The following is a 20,297-nucleotide window of genomic DNA, read 5'->3' as shown; positions in this document are numbered from 1 at the left end:
GACGGGTCCCTCTGGAACATCCTGAAATATTCAGTCCCGTCACCTCAGACCTTTGCCTGCTTTGAGAATGTTCCTCTTGGATTGTGGCTCCACTCTCAGCTTCTCTCTCCTTCCTGCTCTGCTACCACCATAATGCCTCTGACATATTTCTGAGTGACAGTAGTCACTTAAAAACAAAGAACATCTGTACAACACTTGCCACAACCTGCTCACTTCCCAAAGTGCTTTGCTGCTAAACCTTTGATGTACAGACACTGCTATAACACAGAAACATGGGGCATACAGCAAACTCTCAGGGATGGCAACGACAGCGTAACCAGTTAATGTTTTAGCAATATCAGATGAAGATTTAATTTTGGTCAGGAGAATGTAGCAATTCTTCTTTTAACTTAAAAATTACACAACACCAGGTTATAGTCCAACAGATTTATTTGGAAGCACTAGCTTTCAGAGTGCTGCTCCTTCATCAGGTGGTTGCGTAACTTCCTGATGAAGGAACGGTGGTCTGAAAGCTAGTGCTTCCAAATAAACCTGTTGGACTATAACCTGGTGTCGTGTGTTTTTTTTAACTTTGTCCACCCCAGTCCAACACCGGCACCTCCAAATCTTTTAAACAGTTTTGAGAATCTTCTGCATGCAGCTCAGGGCCTCAGTCTCAAATGATAGATGGTGCTACCAACCATGCAGCACTCCCTCAGTACTGCACCGTGCATGTCATCCTAAATCATATGCTCTGCTTTCTGGAGTAGCCTTGATCCCACGGCCTTCTGACATGGGTCGGGGGTTACTAACTGAACCATGGCTGGCCACTTAGGCTTAAGGTTGCAAGATCATCGCAAGAGAAGGGCAGACGCCAAAAATATCTCGAAGTAGTCAATCTGAACATGATCTGGATGTTGCTCACAAATGTTCAATTTCTGAAGCTTCTTACGAGCTGCTCTTTGGTCTTCGTGCTGGCAACGCAGGCGTGGGCTTGTACCCTGGATGGTTGAGACTACTGGCCAACCTTTGCCTGGCCTCACACCCTGCCACGTAACCCTGGTGTAGTTTACCCATCGAATTCTCAAGGCACAGCGCCGACATGGCAGACGTGTGGTGAGCTTGGGCGAGCTTTTCCAGCCGTTTGACGATCTCATACTCAGGAAGTGCAAGGGTATTAACGTTCAGGCCCAGTATCCTTGAGACAACCTCCCGGAAATCCAACAGCTGAAATAACAAACATGCAACAGTTTGGTTAATTATCCAATTCGGGAACACACATCTTTGAATGGACAGGTATTCCGCTTCCCCCCCTCCCCCAACCCCCGCTTTTAGCAAGTTCACTTTACGCCAGTTCGGTTTTACGAGAGACCTACATTAGTACCTGTTTTCGTTAACCGAAAGAAATCCAAAGAGGATTTTCGCTTTGACAAAAAAAAAGGCAAAATTTTACACATATAAATGGGCAGCACAGTAGCTGAGTGGTTAGCACTGCTACCTCACAGCATCAGGGTCTCAGGTTCAATCTCGGTTTACTGTCTGTGTGCAGTTTGCACGTTCTCCCCGTGTCTGTGTGGGTTTCCTCCGGGTGCTCTAGTTTCTACTCACAGTCCAAAGATGTGCAGGTCAGGTGAATTGCCCACACTAAATTGCCCATAGTGTTAGGTGTATTAGTCAGAGTGAAATGGGTCTTGGTGGGTTACTCTTCAGAGGGCCAGTGTGGACTTGTTGGGCCGAAGGGCCTTGTTTCCACGCTGTAGGGAACCTAATCTAAATTAATGCTTTTTGGCTTTACTCCATTTCAGCTTATGGAAGGTTTCACTGGAACGCTCTCCTGTCAGATAATGGGGGAAACCTGTATAACTTTAAACCAAGACACGGCTTAACAAATCAGGACTCAGTTAAACTGCATCACTCATCCACAGCATATCATCATCAATTTCCTTCAAAAGGATTCAGCTTTAAAATGTAGAAATAGCAAGAACTGCCTGCATTTATATAGTACCTGTCGTCGAATCAAATAAATTTACAGCATGGCAAGATTACACTGGGTTCATCATGCCGGCGCCAGACAAATGAAATGTAGTAAAGTGCCTCAGAGTGCCTCACAGGAACATTATCATACACCATTTGGTACAGAGCCATACAAGGACACTATCTGGACACACGGGTCAAAACAGTAGTCTAAACGGAGGGTCTTACTGGGACTGGGAGAGGTAGAGAGTCAGATTCTCAGGGAGGGGATTTCAATCTTACAGCCGAGACAACTGAATGCATGGTCACCAAAGAATCAGCCGTGGACAAAGGACTTGAGAATCCTAATTAAGGATTCTTTTAAGGATAACATGCAGGTTCAGTTGCCAATTAGGAAAGCAAATGCAATGTTAGCATTCATTTCAGGACGGCCGGAATACAACAGTAGAAACATATTGCTGAGCTGAAGGCAGCTCTGGTCAGATCACATTCGGAATACTGTGAGCAGTTTTCGGCCCCATATCTAAGGAAAGATCTGCTGGCCTTGGAGGGGGTCCAGAGCATGTTTACAAGAATGATCCCAAGGGATAAAGGGCTTGTCACAAGAGGAACAGTATAACACTCTGGATCTGTACTCAATGGAGTTTCAGAAGGATGAGGTTGGATCTCATGAGCCTGACGGAATACAGAGAATTCTGAGGTAGACAATAGTTGTCGGCAGTTTGTAGAAGTTTCCTCAGATAGGTAGAGACATGGCCATTGGTGGTTCTGAATACAAGAAGGATTTTAAACAGGCGTTGTCAGATTGGGAGCCAATGTCAGTCAATGAGCCCAGAGTGAAAGGGACTTGGTCAGGGTTACAAAAATGGGCCTGAGAGTTTTGGATGAGCTGGCATTTCCAGGGGCTGGCAGAATGGAGATAGGCCAGTGGGCAGAGATTCACCAGAGGTGTTGGGGGGGAGGGGGGGGGAGGTGTCAACTAAGATGCGAATATTTCCTAGGGTACAGTCAGATGAAGTAAAAGCACAATGTGGTGTGAGTGCCATTACATACTTCATGGCATATCTGAAATTAGGAAAATATGTTTCATTTTAGTCTCTCACTCATGGGATGTGAGTATTACTGGCTGGGCCTGTGTTTATTGACCATCCCAAGTTGACCTTGAGAAGGAGGCAGTGAGCTGCCTTCTTGGGCTGCTGCAGTCTTTGTGCTGTAACCGAGAAGCTTAAGGAGGAAGCTAACGGAGGCATTCAACATGATGAAGGGTTTGAGAGAGTCAACAGGAAAAGACGATACCTAACAGTCAGTGACAAGGGGGTTCAAACTGAAGAGAGGAATGTAAGGAGATACTATTAGAAATGTTTTCACTCAGAGTTATTAAAACAAGGGACACTTTAGTATAAAAGGAGAAACAAACAGTATTCAAAAGACAATGTGAGAAATATTGGGCATTATAAGACTAAAGTCGGCAACTCCAATTGAAGAGTGACACGGAGATGATGACGTAACCGGTTCCCTTCTGGGTAATTCTGCTGATTGATTTTGACTTCAGTCATCATATTAAATGTGAAATGCTTGTTGCTATGAGGAATGGACAGTATTATCAAATATAATCAGACTGTCCTCCAGGCCCAACGTTGGAATCCACAGAGAAAAGGTGCAAGTGATCATTTGATGAAGTGATGAGGGGAATTTGAGACAATTCCCACTTGGTGCTCAGAACACAGGAGCTAAAGATAACTGTTGCTGGTCTTAGTAAGAAGATAGGTAACATCACACTCAATAAGATCATTAGAAATAGGAACAGGGGTAGGCCAATTGGCCCCTTGAGCCTGTTCCGCCATTAAACAGGATTCAAGGCAGATCCGATACTCCTCAGCTTTCATTCCTGCCTTTTCCCCATCACAATTGATTCCCCTACCAAACCAGAATCTATCCATCTCAACCTTAAGTATATGCAAGGACTTTGCCCCCACACTTCGCTGTGGCAAGGAGTTTCACGCTGTCAGCCACCTGAGGGAAAAAAAATTCCTCCTCATCTCGGTCTTAAATTGGTGTCCCTTGATTCTCAAATCATGCCCTGTACAATGTAGGAAAACGTTTTCCCATTCACATTGGCAGCTTCCTAACCCCAATGCTTTTTCAAAATTCTCAGTTTGAGACTTTGAGAAAACTTGCCTCAAGCTTGCTAAAAGCACCGGTGATCTACAAAGAGAAACATCAAGAAATGTTTAACAGCCAGTTTGATGCACTAAAGACAGCTGAGGCTCATCAGAGTAGTGGAACTGGCAATGCACACCACTGTGGTTTAGGTAGGAATGCAAGACTTAGCATAAGGGATAAGTATTCAAAGTATCTGCTACGGAAAGAGAATGGTGAGATTATAAAAAGTGAGCCAATGGGAAAATGAATTAACAGAGAAGCATAAACAGAAGGATATCTAACTGCAGCAAACATTTCAATCCACAAGTTTAGAAAATGTGAGCTATTTCAGCATTTACACATGATATCCTCTGCTCTAATTTCTGGCGTACAGTCATTACAGTACAGAAAGAAGTCATTCAGCCCATCTTGACTGTCCGTAGGCCCGGAAGTATCACTGGGAATGTCCAAATCTCTCAATGTCACTCAGTATATTTTAACTGGCTGGAACTGGGTCAAGGATAGAAGCAATGGAGGTGTCCAAAATGGGGAAGGGTTTGGATAGAAAAATAGAAATGTTTTACTAGGAGGCAAGTTGGTAGCGAGTGAAGGAAAACTTAAGATAGATGGAGGAAAAGCTGGGAGATTGTTGCTGGGATAGACAAATGAATAGAAATGTTGATTCACTTTGGCCTGAATCTCTCTCTCTCTCTGCCTGAAAGAGTGGAAGCAGATGCAACAGTAGTTTTTAGACAGGTATACACGAAAAGGAACATTTACTGGGCCATGGAGCAGATAGAGCAGAGCCGCGTGGAGCCTGAGATTCACTGGACGGCTCCTTCGAAGAGCCAGCATAGGAGTGATGGGCCAAAGGGCCTCTTTTGTACTCTCTGGTTGTATGAAGTAAATTGAAAATAGAGCATATGGAAATAGCATATGGCTATACAGCAAAGGTTGAAAGAGAACCCAAGAGACAAAGGTTTTAATGAGGCAATATGGAATGTGTGAACAGTTATCCATCCATCATTATAGTTGAGGATCAAGTTCCTGGATTGTGGAGTGTGAGAGGGGAGGCTCCCTGAGACAGAGAATCAGTGACTAAGCCACAAAGATTCCAATATGTGAAGCACCTAACAACGGGAAACATTGTGAATGGGGGAAAGGAACATTGTCCAATTATCAATCCAGAGCTCCCATTGGCCACTGGTGGAACTTACAACTGTAGGCACAGGGGAGGCTCAGTGTTTAGCACTGCTGTCTCACAGCACCAGGGACCCAGGTTTGATTCCAGCCTCTAGCGACACTCTGTGGAATTTGCACATTCCCCCCGTATCTGCGTGGGTTTCCACCAGGTATTCTGGTTTCCTCCTCTTTGGAGGGTCGGTGTGACTCGACAGACCAAGTCACACTACCACACTGTATGATTTGGGGAAGGGATGAGGGGTAACAGGAATGCAGGTACCATAAAGTCACAAGAGATACATACACAGAAACGGACCTTCGGTCCAACACATCCATGACAACCAGATATCCTAATCTAATCTAGTCCCATTTGCCAGCACATGGCCCATATCCCTCTAAACTCTTTCTATTCATGTACTCATCCAGATGCCTTTTAAATGTTGTAATTGTACCAGCCTTCATGACTTCCTCTGGCAGCTCATTTCATACACGCACCACCCTCTGCATAAAAAGATTGCCCCTTAGGTCCCTTTTATGGCTTTTCCCTCTCACACTTAAATCTATGCTCTCTAGTTTTGGACTCCCCCACCCTGAGGAAAAGACTTTGTCTATTTACCATGGTTCTCACACTTTTATAAACTTCTATAATGTCACCCCTCAGTCTCCGAAGCTCCGGAAAACAGCTCCAGCCTATTCATTCTCTCCCTCTAGCTCAAATCCTCCAACCCTGGCAACATCCTTGTAAATCTTTTCTGAACCCTTTCAAGTTTCACAACATCCTTCCTATAGCAGGGAGACCAGAATTGCACACAGTATTCCAATAGTGGCCTAACCAATGTCCTGTACAGCCACAACATGACCTCCCAACTCCTGTACTCAATGCACTGTCCAATAAAGGCAAGCATATCAAATGTCTTCTTCACTAGCCTATCTACCTGTGACTCCTCTTTCAAGGAACTATGGACTTGCACTCCAAGATATCTTTGTTCAGCAACACTCCTCAGGATCTGGCCATTAAGTGTTTAAGTCCTGACTTGATTTACCTTTCCAAAATCCAGCACCTCACACTTATCTAAAGTGAATTCCATCTGCCACTCCTTGACCCATTGGCCCATCTGACCAAGGTCCCGATGTACTCTGAGGTAACCTTTCTCATCGTCCATGACACCTCCAATTTTGGTGTAATCTGCAAACTTACAACCATACCTCCTATGTTCACATCCAAATCATTTATATAAATGAATAAAAGCAATTAACCTAACACCAATCCTTGTGGCACTCCACTGGTCACAGGCCTCCAGTCTGAAAAACAACCCACCACCACCACCCTCTGTCTTCTACCTTTGAACCAGTTCTACATCCAAATGGCTAGTTCTCCCTGTAATCCATGTCATGTAATCTTGCTAACCAGTCTCCCATGGGGAACCTTATTGAACACTTAACTGAAGTCCATACAGATCACATCCACCATTCTGCCCCCCCTCAATCTTTTTTGTTACTTCTTCAAAAAACTCAATCAAGTTTGTGAGATACAATTTCCCACACTCAAAGCCATGTTGATTATCCCCAATCGGTCCTTGCCTCTCCAAATGCATGTAAATCCTGTTCCTCAGGATTCCTTTCAACAACTTACCCATCACTAATGTCAGGCTCACTGGTCTATACTTCTCTGGCTTTTCCTTACCTCCTTTCTTAAACAGTTGCACCACGTTAGCCAAACTCCGGTCTTCTAGCACCTCACCTGTGACTATCGATGATACAAATATCTCAGCAAGGGGCAGAGCAATCACTTCTCTAGCTTCCCACAGAGTTCTAGAGTACATCTGATCAAGTCCTGAGGACTTACCCACCTTTGTATATTTTAAGACGTCCAGCACCTCCAGCACCTCCTTTTCTGTAATATGGACATTCCTTCAAGCTGTCGCTATTTAGTTCCCCATATGCTCTGACTTCCATATCCTTCTCCACAGTAAACACAAATGCAAAATACTTGTTTAGTATTTCCCATTTCCTGTTGAAGCAGTCAACCCCAGGGAAACAGAAACTCTTTCAGCACATCATAAACCTCTTCATGGGCAATGAGATATGGGTGAAGCATAGTCACTGTTGTGCAAGGTAGGAAATATGGCAGCCATTTTATTCCCAGCAAGCTCCCATAAACAATGAGACAATGACTAAATAATGTATGATGTTGGTTTCTGGATAAATATTGGTCAGGTCACTGGGGGTTTCTTGGAATAGTACCACGGGAACTTTTAAAACCACCTGACAGGGCAGGTGGGGCTTTTCTAACTGGTCATCTGAGACAAGGCACCCCCTATAGTGCAGCACTCTCTCAGCATCCCAATTGAATGGACCTTTTAACCAGGTGGAGGTTAGAAAGGGGGAAAGCAATAAGAAGTAGATCTTTAAAAATGTAAAAAGCAGCAAAGTCAAATTACAGAACAAAATATTTTACAATGCTTCTTTTTCTTTGATGTCTTGCTTGGTGCAGGCAATAGTGTTATGTAAGCGACATCATACAGGGTGTGAAAGACAAGATGTATTTTCCAATTAATGAGCACAGTTGATTTATCATCTTGTTACTGTATTGGTGAACTGAAGGCAAATGAAGAACAGGAAGAGACAACATGGTACAATCTCTCAAGTTTCTGTAGCTGTGAATCTAATGGGAGTGACTCAGCCTTTCTCACATTGTTTCTCCCATGTACAGATGAGTCTTTCCACATTAAAGGTGAAGGTGAAGTCACCATAGACCTTCTGGACAACAGAACTGCTCTCTCACTAGACAGAGAGACAGAGTGAGAGAGAGAGAGAGAGAGAGAGTGAAAGAGAGAGAGAGAGAGAGAGAAAGAGAGAGACAACTGGTGGTAGTTTAACCAGAGGGTCACTTTGTCTCAGATGAGGGGACAGGTTGAGAAGCAGAGTCATTCATGGTAACCTCAGCCAATTGAACCCACATTGTTGGCATCACTCTGTAAGGCATAGCAGCCATCCAGCCAACTGAGCTAACCAGTGATGATATCATGAGCATATCTCTTAAAAATATACTGTATATTGACCATGAGACACAACGCACACCTGCACAATCGATGGGAGCTCAGAGTTAAGAAGGTTCCAGAAAGAAGTGTAAAAGATTGCATGGTTTTACATGTTTACAGGTACTCTCTCTGTTTACATGGAAAATTAGCTAAGCCCCTGAGAGAAAGTCCTGGAATTCTCCCTGAGGAAGATCCGAGCTCTGAAGAGGGAAACGGTTGTCATAAAGACGGAGGGGACAGCTTAGAAACTCCCTGCGGTGCATTGTGGCTCTCATGGTTATTCCAAATGTAATCTGTCATTTACGCAGCCTGTGATTTTCCTGGTAATTAATGTTTAATTTATGTTGATTCTGAGTTGAAGTAAAACCGAGAAACAATGAATGCTCAGTAATGTTTTCATTCGAGGACATTTAGTTCTTGTGGTTACACACACACACACAAACCTACAACTGGGAGCTCACATTGTGTTAAAGGAGCTCATAAGATGCCACGAGGCAAGCAAAATTGCTTTTATAAAACTTCATCTCCTATTAAGCCTCATTAACTGGGAGCACAAATCTAAAGTTTCAGTGGATGGTCATCGTGCTGACCTGATACACATTCCTGAGGTATAGGATCTTACCACCAGCAGGAACTGGTGTAACGCTCCCTCCATTTTCTCTCACCCGTCCGACCATTAACCAGGTAACCAACCTGCAGTAAATGGACTTGGTGGCCTGAACGTCTGACTTGGATGTGAATCAGGCTGTCCCATTAACGGTGTTGGAAGTGGTTAAAATTAGGGTGGTGAAGTTGCATTCTGTCCTGCCTGTACAGTCACATCAATTCATTTCAAATTTCTGTGCCAAATTGCGTCAGATACACACCTGATGCCGTACAGTTCAAACACAGTATTCGATGTTCCTATAACTTCCTTAAACAATGAACTAATGAATCACAAGTTTAACCCTGACTTTAGAACCTCATCTAAGAAATTATTGTCACGATGGGTTTAATCCACTCCCAAATGTCCACTCCTCTCCTGATTGCCTTCTACTCAGGTTCTATGCGCACCCACACTGCCCATCGAATCTGTAAAATGGCAATAAGACATTCGCAGTCCTGGCTGCCCGACTTTTCTCTCCACTCTGTTGTGCAGTGGAAGGTGCACAAATCCTCCATGAAAGCCAGTGAGGCTGTTTCTCCTCTTTCCTGCTGCAGACAAGCCTGGCATTTTGCAGTGTAACACTCCCTCTCCTGGGCAAATGGAGCTGGAAAGCAACCGCAGCTACCAAGAACATACAGCACGGCAATGGGTCATCAGTACAAACCACATGCATTCTTCTACAACCAAGGTTTAACCATTCTTCCACGTTTCCATGCTCGATCATTAACAGGGCATTTTATTTTGTCCCTGCGATTATAAAAGTGCGGCAGAAGTACAGTGTGCCGTGTACCCATGATGTAGCCACCCAATTCAATATCCGTTTTTAAAAAACGCCCCAATGGAAAACTCTCCAGTGCCAGGAGTATGGACAGGAAAACAGGTACAGAAGGAGGCCACTCAGCCCTCATAGCTCCTAGACCATTCAATTAGATTATGGCTGACTATTATCTCCACTCTGTAAATCCATCCTAGCACAGTACTCATTGACGGCATGGTAGCTCAGTGGTTAGCACCGTTACCTCACAGCGGTAGGGACCCAGGTTCAATTCTCGCAATTGTCTATGTGAAGTTTGCACCTTCTCCCTGTGTCTGCGTGGGTTTCCTCTGGTTTCCTCCCACAGTCCAAAGATGCGCAGGTTAGGTGAACTGGCCATGCTAAATTGCCGGTAGTGTTAAGTGCATTAGTCAGAGGGGATTTGGTCTGGCTGGGTTGCTCTTCAGAGGGTCGCTGTGGACTTGTTGGGCTGAAGGGCCTGTTTCCACACTGTAGGGAATCTAATCTAATACACCTAACCCCAAAAAACTCCATCCAGCCCAGTCTTGAAAATTTCAGCATCTCATGTCTTTTGAATATTTGTAATCATAGACTGAAATGGGAAAAGGTCTTCTTTAGAATCAAGGATCATTGGAGGTTTGCTACATATATTTTTTTAAACCAAGTAACCTAACATTCATTGCAAAGATCATTTGCTCGGCTGCTGGCTCCAGCTGTGGTTGGCCTGTCATCTGCAGAGGAGCTGGAGCCAAAGACTGTGTACAAACAACAACGAGTTGATTGGTCTGTGGACTAGTGACCAATTATTGATGACAAAGATCGTCTGCCTGCCAACAGCTATGTGATTGGTTCTCAGGCAGCTGAGCAGTCTGCGGCCATGAGCAACACAGTGAAAAAGTATCAAATCTCCATCAGCCCAAGAGCTGAGTCTGTTCTCAACAGCAAAAGCCACTCTAAGGCTGAATAAAGCCAATTTACTTTACCTTCAGTAGTTGCTGTAAGCTTTTAACTAAGAAGTCAGGAATTTTCTATCAGTGCGAATGGCTCATCCCGTGCCTCCTGCACAATATTCGGAGAAAGAAGGTACAAAAGGTACAGCACGAGAACCATCTCAGCAAATCTCATGGACAGGAGCTATTGAACTGCTTTCCCAGTCTTTCCCTCCATCTACAACATCCATTCTTTTTTTCTGTGTGCGTCTGTCCATGTGGGTAAGTGCATGCCAGGGGAGGAAGATTATAAGGGGACTAGAGCTTAAAGTCATAAGTGAGTGGTTTATTTCTGTTTGCCTATAATTAAAGTCTGTTTACTTGCAATAAGTAGTTATTCTTGGTAAGTACAGACACCTGGACCATACGTTTTGTCATGATGAGAAAGTGGGCACTGCAGATGCTGGAGATCAGAGTTGAGAGTGCGGTGCTGGGAAAGCACATCAGGTCAGGCAGCATCCGAGGAGCAGGGGAATTGATGTTTTGGGCATAAGCACTTTATCTGGAATGAGCATTCCTGATCCCTCATTCCTGATGAAGAGCGTATGGCTGAAACATTGACTCTCCTGATTCTCAGATGCCGTCTGACATACTTTTTGTCAACCTGACTGTGGAAATAGCTTGATTTCCAGTGTGCTGCCCCATTGAGGTGTAACACCCTCCAGCGTCCATGGCCTTTTTGGGAACAGTTTTCCATTATTCTCTGTGTGAAGACGTGAGGTCTGCCTTTTTACCCATGAGTGGCCTGGCTCTAATGTTAAGATTATTCTGTAATCTCATACAAGAGGAAAGAGCTTTTCCACATCCATCTTAAAAACTATATTTTAATGTTTTAGACCCCACAATCAAATCAACTTCTAAACATAAGGAGCACCTACTGTGTTTCTGAAGTAGTCCCATAATTTCACCTGGGGGAAAGGATGAGGGAGAGGAACCTTACAGAGTGGGTGGCCAGAGATGGTACTTGAGATCAGCTACAGCACTCATTCATTGTACCGCACTCAAGATCCTCCCAATTTCCAGGGAGATTTCCACTGAGAGAGGTCAGAGAGCAGTGCCACACTGATCTTTGTATTTAATGTTGACTCTGTCCCTCATTGGGCTCATCTCTGACAGCACCACCTGGTAACAGTTACTGCAAAAGGCCAAAAAAAGGCATCAATCCATCACACACATTTAGCTCCTGCACATCTAGTTTCCCCACCCACACTTAACTGTGACCCTGCCCACTTTCCCATGCCAACCTCTCCTCACCAAACCTGGAACTATGCTTTGACTCTAGTCAGTATTCAAGAGTGAGAGAACTGGTCTTTTCAAGAAGTATATAGATAATAGTTCTTGGGGCTAAACAGGTCTAAGGGTGTAGGGCGAAAGTGAGAACAGGATACGAAGTTGAATGATCTAACTGAATGGCAGAGAGGGTTCAAGGGCTGAATGGCCTCCTCCTGTTCCAATGTTCAATGTTCCTTCTCAGTTCATGGCCTCAGGACATCAAACCTTGACACCAACACAGTATTTTTAAAATTCTAGATACTGTCGTATTGCAGGAAGCACCAACAAGGTGCCCATAAGAACAGCCTACAAACAGAATGGAATACTGAGCGGATCGTCTGCAGGTTGAGGGGTAAATGTTGACCACAGTTCCAGGAAACCTCTCTGGCTCTTCTTTGAACAGGGCATGGCACCCTTTCCCCATTGAGAAGGCTCGGAAGAGCTTTGGTTTAACATTTCACCCCAAGGGCAGCATGTACCATCGACAACACAGCCCTTCCTTATGATTGCACTAGAATGTCACCCTATATGAGGTGCTCAAGACTCGGGAGTGGAAGCTAACCCATTAGAATTCTGATTTTGAGATATTTGAGGTACCACTGAGCTACCATTTAGATTAGATTATATTAGATTCCCTACAGTGTAGAAACAGGCCCTTCAGCCCAACTAGTCCACACCGACCCTCCGAAGAGTAACCCACCCAGACCCATTTCCCTCTGACTAATGCCACCTAACACTATGGGCAATTTAGCATGGCCAATTCACCTGACCTGCACGTCTTTGGACTGTGGGAGGAAACCGGAGCACCTGCAGGAAACCCACGCAGACACAGGGAGAATGTGCAAACTCCACACAGACAGTCGCCCGAGGCTGGGATCAAACCTGGGGCCCTGGCACTGTGAGGCAGCAGTGCTAACCACTGAGCCACTGTGCCACCCCATTGTCAAAACATCTCACTGCTTCCATAAATGGAAATATTCCACTTTTCACATTGAAAACAGAAACAAAAAGTGCTGGGAAAACTCAAGCAGATCTGGCATCATCTGTGGAGAGAGAAATGGAACAAATATTTCAACCGCAACCTGACTCTTCCAGCACCCCTTTTATTTCAGATTTCCACTGTCTGTAGCATTTTGCTTCGATTTTTGTGACTATCCCTACCTGTCTCTCTCTTCTGGCCACTTCCTGCAGGGCTTGTTTGAGTGTCTTCAGCTCACTGCCCACAGCTTCCAGAATGCTCTGGGCTCGCTCTTTCTCCTCCTTTGCCTCAAGCTCAGTGAAGTCCAGGTCTGATTTTGTGGCGTTGAGCTTTTCTATGGCTGTTTCCTTCAAGGTCTCCAGCTTCCTCACAGATTTATTCAGCTCATCTATCGTTTTGCTCTGCTCCAGCGTTTTGATCTGCAGGCACATCACAGTGAAAGGCACTGCTATTGAATGGAATTGAGCACAAATTAACCAACAAGAGGATTTTCCATGAAACCAAGGAAAGCAATGCAAACAACTCATCTGACATCCCACTGCACAGCTGGGACTACATTTCAACAGCAACCAACTAGTTCAGCGTAACGTTGTGTGGTTATGCTCCTGGATTAGTTCAAAACCCACTGTGACCACTTCAAATATGAATTCAGCTTGAGAAAGCAGGCATCAGTAAAAAGGACCGTGTTATAAAGTGGATCACAAATGACCTTTAAAGAGGGAAACTTGCTGATCCTTTCCAGTCAGTTTCTGTGCCTGATAATAATTAACTCTTACCTGTCTTCGGAAGTGACAAAGAAGTGATACAGTTGTATCGCCACTTTTTTGGGTTAACTATGGATAGTCAATGCATGATGGCTTGCCCTGCTGTTGTATTTTATCTCCCAGATCCATGCAGAGATAATATGTTTCTATATAAGCAAACGTTGTAATATCTGGCACCTGTGGGACCAGGAGTATACTGGCTGATTAAATAATCAAGGGGTCCACATAATTAATGTAAAAACAAATACAACGTAACAAACATAATGCAAAGGTATACACATCACTGGTATAGCACTCCGTCAGCAGAATGGAACACAAGGTAGTAGTGCATGGATGTGTAGCAAGACTGCGAGGATACCTGAAATTACCTTAAGCTCCTGAGTGTCAGAGAGTTTTGCTTTCAGATCTAAGCTAGAGGTCTGTGCTGCAACGAGTTCCTTCTCAAGGCGTTCCACCTTTTTCTTCAGCTTCCGCACAGTTAAGTTGGCCTCGTCTCTCTCCACCGCCAGCGCAGTTTGCGTTTGTTTCTCTGTATCGAGTTGTGCAATCTTTCTCCTCAGCAGGTCCATGTGCAGCTCTTTGCTGACTAACTTGTCTTTCTGGGCTTTCAGCTGGAAGAGTAAGCAGAGTCAGTCTCCTGGAGCTTCTTAGACTGAAGGTGATTCATTTCTTTAAAGAGACAGTCAATAGGCTTTAGACTTTGTGTCAAAAGCATTTCAGTGACATAAACACAGAATCTGAGCTGACATTATTGAGGGAGTGCTGCAATGTTGGCAATGCCAACATTAGGATGAGAGTTTAAACCCCCCCTCAAGTGGCTGTATATGGTCCTGCAACATTAAGATAAGTAGGTGTTCTTCCTGTCCTAGACGATGTTTACCACTCAAACAACGTCAACTAAACAGATTATGTAGTCCTTAACTTAATGCTGTTGTGAGAGCTTGCTGTGCAGAAATTGGCTATGTTATAAAGTCATTGCATTTCAAAAGTGCTTCAGCACCAAAGCACTTTGGGATCCCCTGAAGTTTGCTTTTAATTTATTTAAGACTGAGTAGAGGGAGCTCTCTGTCCATCTACCTGTGCTGTTCCTAACATGGGACTGTCTGATTCCTATATGTCATGAATTCCATTCTCCAGCATCAGTCTCCCTTACCTTTGAGTTTATAAACATTTTCGAGAGAGAGAAAGAAAAGAGTCTGAAACAGCCTTTGGTGGAAATGAATTTACAAGTCTGGTGAAGAAAGATTTTCATCCTGGGAGGTTCTCGATTTCTATTACTGTGTGCAGTAGTACTTGAGAAGCTTTATCTGCAAGTTTAGGTCTTAACTCTGAATCAGCTGGACATAACAAAAACTTGCAATTTCCCATCTCTGTTAAGGCTGTGGTAAAGAAACAAGAGGTGACTTGATGGTGGGGAGTTGGGAGGAGCCAGATAATATTTTCAATTCAGAATCTGAACGTATGTATCAATAAGATTCATCGCTCATGGTGCTGGGAGTTCAACAATTCTTGGTTGTATGAAGTATTGGTTCCAGTTTACACAGAGGACCTGATTAAACATGCTCCTGCCTGGTTACACTAGACTCCTAACCACCTGAGAAAGTCCTCTCTCCTGAGCCACAGATCCCAGTAGCCCCTTCAATCTCCTCCCCGAAGCCAGGTGAACTCTACTCCTTCATTAACTCTATCTACCAATACAAACATTTGAATTTGGAGGTTATAGTTATCACCTACTGACACAGAAGTAACGTGGCCAGATTTGTGACTCCACTCCCTAGACAGCAATCTCTTATGGTGGACTACCTGAGCATTCTGACTTTCATTGCAGAAAAGTCAATGAAGTGATCACTACTGTTCCCGGTGTTGTATGCGCAGGAGAGTGGGGCACAGGTTTGCAGATGAAAATCCATCCTGTCATCAGACAGAGACTGATAGGTAGAGTCATACAGCATGGAAACAAACAATTCATGATGACCATAGTCCCAAACTAAACTGGTCCCACCTGCCTGAGCTTGGCCCATATCCCACTAAAGATTCCTTGTTCACTCACTTTTCTAAATGCCTTCTAAATGTTGCAACTGTACCTGCACCCACTTAGAGTCATAGAGTCATAGAGATGTACAGCATGGAAACAGGCTCTTCGGTTCAACTCTTCCATGCCGACCAGATATCCCAACCCAATCTAGTTCCACCTGCCAGCACTTGGCCCATATCCCTTTAAACCCTTCCTGTTCATATATCCATCCAGATTCCAGCAATTATATCAGCCTCCACCACTTCCTCTGGCAGCTCATTCCACACACACACCACCCTCTGTATTAAAAAGTTGCCCCTTAGGTCCCTTTTAAATCTTGCCCTTCTCACCCTAAACCTATGCCCTCTAGTTCTAGACTCCCCCACCTCAGGGAAATGACTTTGTCTATTTATCCTATACACGCCCCTCATGATTTTATAAATCTCTATGAGGTCACCCCTCACCTCCTCCTCTGGAAGTTCATTCCACACGCAAGTCATTCTCTGTGTAAAACAAATTGCTTCCCACATCTTTTTAAAATCGTTCTCATCTCACCTTAAAAATATGTCTTTTTGTCTTGTTATCCGCCACTCTAGGAAAAAGATGCCTGCCATTCACCTTATCTATATCTCTCACGATTTTATAAACCTCTAGAAAGTCACACCTCAACCTTCTCCGCGCCAGTGAAAAAAGTCCCCAGCTTATCCAGCCTCTCTTATAACTCAAACCCTCCATTCCTGGCAACATCCTGGTAAATCTCTTCTGAACCCTCTCCTGGTTAATAATATCCTTCCTATAACAGGGTGACTGGAACTGGGCATAGTATTCCAGAAGAGGCCTCACCAACATCCTGAACAATAAGAGGATGGATGGATGGATAGATGGATGGATAGATGGATGGAGGGATGGATGGATGTATGGATAGATAGACAGACAGATGGGGATTATGACAGGTAGATTGGTTAAAGCAAGAGAGGGTATGGTAAAGTAAGTTGTATTAGGTTGATAACAGAAGAAGATTGAATGGATGAGTGAGAGCTCGAGTTGTTAGAATGCAGACGAATCATAACTAAGGAATCTATTAAATTTTTGCTTGCTTGTAATGTTACTGTTAATATATCACGTGACAGATTTACCATCAGTCAGATTAATTTGACAATAAGAAGAGTTGTAAATCTCTGATTATTCTACCTTTCTCTTCAGGTTGTACGTAAGGGTCTTGTTCTCAACTATGGCCTCATTCTCCATTTTAACCAGTTGATCAGCCCGGGCTAGAATTGCATCCAGCTGCATATCAAAGCCGATCTCTGCTGTCACCCTCTCCAGTTTCATCCTCTCCGCCATGTCCTCCAAGAACTTCAGATACTTTGTAGAGAATGAACAGAGTTACTTAGAATGCATTTATTTGCAAACACATTTTAGTCTTTCAAATGAAGATATGGAAATAATTCAGGTAAATTATTCCACGTTTAATGCTCACATCAATCCATATTTAAATCTGGGCTCCTTTTTAGCTACAGTTATGCTTAAACCCAAACACCATGTCCTCAAACACAGTCTCAGGCCCCAGCATCTGTGCGCTTCATTAGATGAGTTCAAGGGATTGGGTCAGGGTGAGGGCACAGCCATTTTTACTCTGTTCTTGGCAACCTAAGAAGATTGTGCCTTAGTAAGAGAACCAACCATTCTAAAAGAAAAATCATAATTTAGCTGGCAATCTAGCTTAGCAAAATATTTGTCAATACTCTACTCAATGCTCACACAGTTTCCTGGGTTCAGAACACTTTTTAATTCATTCATGGGGCATGGGGGTTATTGCTTATTTCCAGTTGCCTTTCAGAAGGTGGTTGTGAGCTACTTTCCTGAACTGCTGCCGTCCACATGCTATAGGTAGGTCTATAATTCCCTTAGGGAGGGAGGTCCAGGACTTTGTTCCAACAACTCTGAATGAACAGCAATATATTCCCAAGTCAGGATGGTGAGTGGTTTGGAGGGGAACCTGCAGGTAGTGGTGTTCCCGGGTCTGCCCTTGTCTTTCTAGGTGGAAGTGGTTGAGGGTTTGGAAAGTGCTGTCTAAAGCTCTTTGGCGAACTTCTGCAATGCATCTTGTGGATGGTACGCACTGCTGCTACTGAGCATGATATCCCAGAGAAGAAACCTAGAGCAGTTTGAGAGCATGGTCAGTCTAACACTGGCATAGCCCTTGGCACTCAGTTTTAATCCTGGTACCTACATTTGAATTTGCCAACCTTCACTTGCGACAGCTCTAAGAGGCCTTAGCTGAAACAGGAGAGGAGATGGTTTATGGGAGTTAGCGAACTCGTATGGTAGGGGGCCATGAGTGAAGCTGGGAACTTTGCAACCTGAAATGTCCTGCCCCTTGGGGTTAAAGAGGAGGCTTGCTAACACAAAGGAGGAAAGAGTGGAGGTTGGAGGAAAGCCAAAAGGAGCCCCAATCTGTTGGGGGCAAACCAGATCAAAGCTTTCTGTTTGGTGTTATCAAAGCAAATTGGATGCTGAAACAATCAAACAAACTTGGTCCAGCAGATCCCATTACTTTCTGTTTGTCCTGGCTCAGGGTATCACACAGCACATCTCCGCTTAGCAGGTTTCCCTCCAGGGTTCGAACTCTCTCCTGAAGTTCTGAAAGTCCCAGATCTGCCTTGGTGCAACGTTGCAGTGCAGCTTGGTGCAGATCCACCTGCCTCTCCAGTTGCTCGGTCAGTTTGGTCACATTCTCTTCCAACCGTGACACTGTCTGGGAAAGACATGAGAAGCACACATTTAAAGCTCACCGCCACCCTTTGGAATTGGAGACGTATGTCATTTTGACGGGTTATTCAGCACCAGTGGGCAAGAATATTTCACTGAGGTTCTAGGGCATGATAGTCAGCATTTCCCACATAAAGCTTCAAGGTAAATATTGGTGGGAACTTAAAACAATGACCCAGCAAAACCACACTGTGCACTAGAGTTCTAAAAAGAGAATAAAGATGGAGCTGCTTGTCTACTCTAATTGTGTGCATTATTGTCTTAATCGTGCTGTCAGTTTAAGAGGTTATTTTGTCCTTTTTTTTGAAGAGAGACTGTAAGGCACAGGTAGTAACTGGCTGCTGAAGACCTCTTGAGTAAACAGCTTGGGTTTTTTTTAAATAAAACAGCCTGAATGAGTGTGGCCAGCTCTCCCAGACCAGGATTTCTGAGCAGCATCAGAAGCTATTGGGGTCTCAAAAAGAGTTGGATGCTTCAGTGAATTCTGGATGTAGGTATGCACGCTGAGCTGGAAGGTTCATTTTCATCAGCGAGCAAACCCACATCCAGAACCTCAACCTGAGCTACAAATCTTCTCAAAACTCGCTACAGTGATTGTCTTCTGGCTGCTATTCTCTCTGAACTTTCCCGTGATGTTTATCCCTCCTGGATGGGAGAACTGCATGCAAGAAATTGTGTCGAATTTTGTTTTTGCTGAGGGGTGTTTTTTATGGGATGTTACCATTCGGAAACATTAATTAGTTACTGTTTCTATTAAGTTTTCCAATTGAGTTAAGTTATTCTAAAGTCCTCTTCCTTTTGTTGTATTCTAACTATGGTATTTAAATAAATGGTGGTTTTCTTAACGTTGAGTAGCTTAACCAGTCGCATTACATCTGGAACACTTCACAAAGTTAGGGTCTAGGCTTCCTTCCAGGAATATTTTGAGGGAGTCTGGTCTGGTCTAGCTGTATATGAAATGACTCCCTCTGTTCTGTCTCACCATGCAATGGCTATTCTGTATCCTGAATCCCAATTACTCACCTCAGTTTGCTTTCATTTTAACATCATTGTCGACAGTATAGTAGTGGAAAAGCACAGCAGGTCAGTCAGCATCTGAGGAACAGGAGAATCGATGTTTCGGACATAAGCTCTTCATTCGGTTTCCTGATCATTCCTGATGAAGGGCTTAAGCCTGAAAGTTCAACTCTCCTGCTCCTCGGATGCAGCCAGACCTATGCTTTACCTGCACCACACTCTCAACTCTGATCTCCAGCATCTGCAGTCCTCACTTTCTCCTATTTCATTTTAACATGCCTCTTTGTCTGAATTTACGCATCCAGAGGATATAGTACCTTGGAACATATCCTGTCGAATATCTTTATACAATCAAACCCTAAATTAGATCACCGCTAAGTCTTTCAACTTAAGGGGATAAAGCATGGCACTGCAAAAAGCACAGCAGGTCAGGCATCTGAGAAGCAGAAGACAGTTGGTGTTTCTTTAGTCTTGCAGCATGCCTTATCAACTCTGATTCTCCAGCATCTGCAGTCCTCATTTTCTTCTAGTACCATAAGGGGATAATAAATTCAAGCCAAGTGTATGCAATCCGCTGTCATCATTCAAGTGCTGGTATAGTTCTAATTATACAATTGGATTCCTGTCCACAGTCAGTGTATGTGCTCTGAGTTCAGTACTGTTGCAGGTGTATGATGGGAGCAGCAATTATCAGTGAGGAGAAAAGGCTGGGTACTGTGTCATCAGAACAGAAGATTGAAGGATAAACAAC

At 44.0% G+C, this 20,297-nt stretch overlaps 1 protein-coding gene across 1 annotated transcript in view; it reads right to left on the bottom strand.

Moving 5' to 3' along the window:
- Positions 1-927: 927 nt before the first annotated feature.
- The window catches only part of ccdc170 (coiled-coil domain containing 170), a 93,811-nt gene continuing 74,441 nt past the window's right edge, over positions 928-20,297 (bottom strand). The window contains exons 8-12 of the mRNA XM_060831154.1: positions 18,315-18,511; positions 16,949-17,122; positions 14,112-14,354; positions 13,162-13,398; positions 928-1,206 (exon numbers count right to left, since the gene is read on the bottom strand). Coding sequence (XP_060687137.1) covers positions 928-1,206; positions 13,162-13,398; positions 14,112-14,354; positions 16,949-17,122; positions 18,315-18,511 — 1,130 coding nt within the window. The remainder of the gene's footprint in view (positions 1,207-13,161; positions 13,399-14,111; positions 14,355-16,948; positions 17,123-18,314; positions 18,512-20,297) is intronic.

The sequence above is a fragment of the Hemiscyllium ocellatum genome, chromosome 10, assembly GCF_020745735.1.
Source record: "Hemiscyllium ocellatum isolate sHemOce1 chromosome 10, sHemOce1.pat.X.cur, whole genome shotgun sequence".
Classification (NCBI taxonomy): Eukaryota; Metazoa; Chordata; class Chondrichthyes; order Orectolobiformes; family Hemiscylliidae; genus Hemiscyllium; species Hemiscyllium ocellatum.
This window is presented reverse-complemented; position numbering and strand designations above follow the sequence as displayed.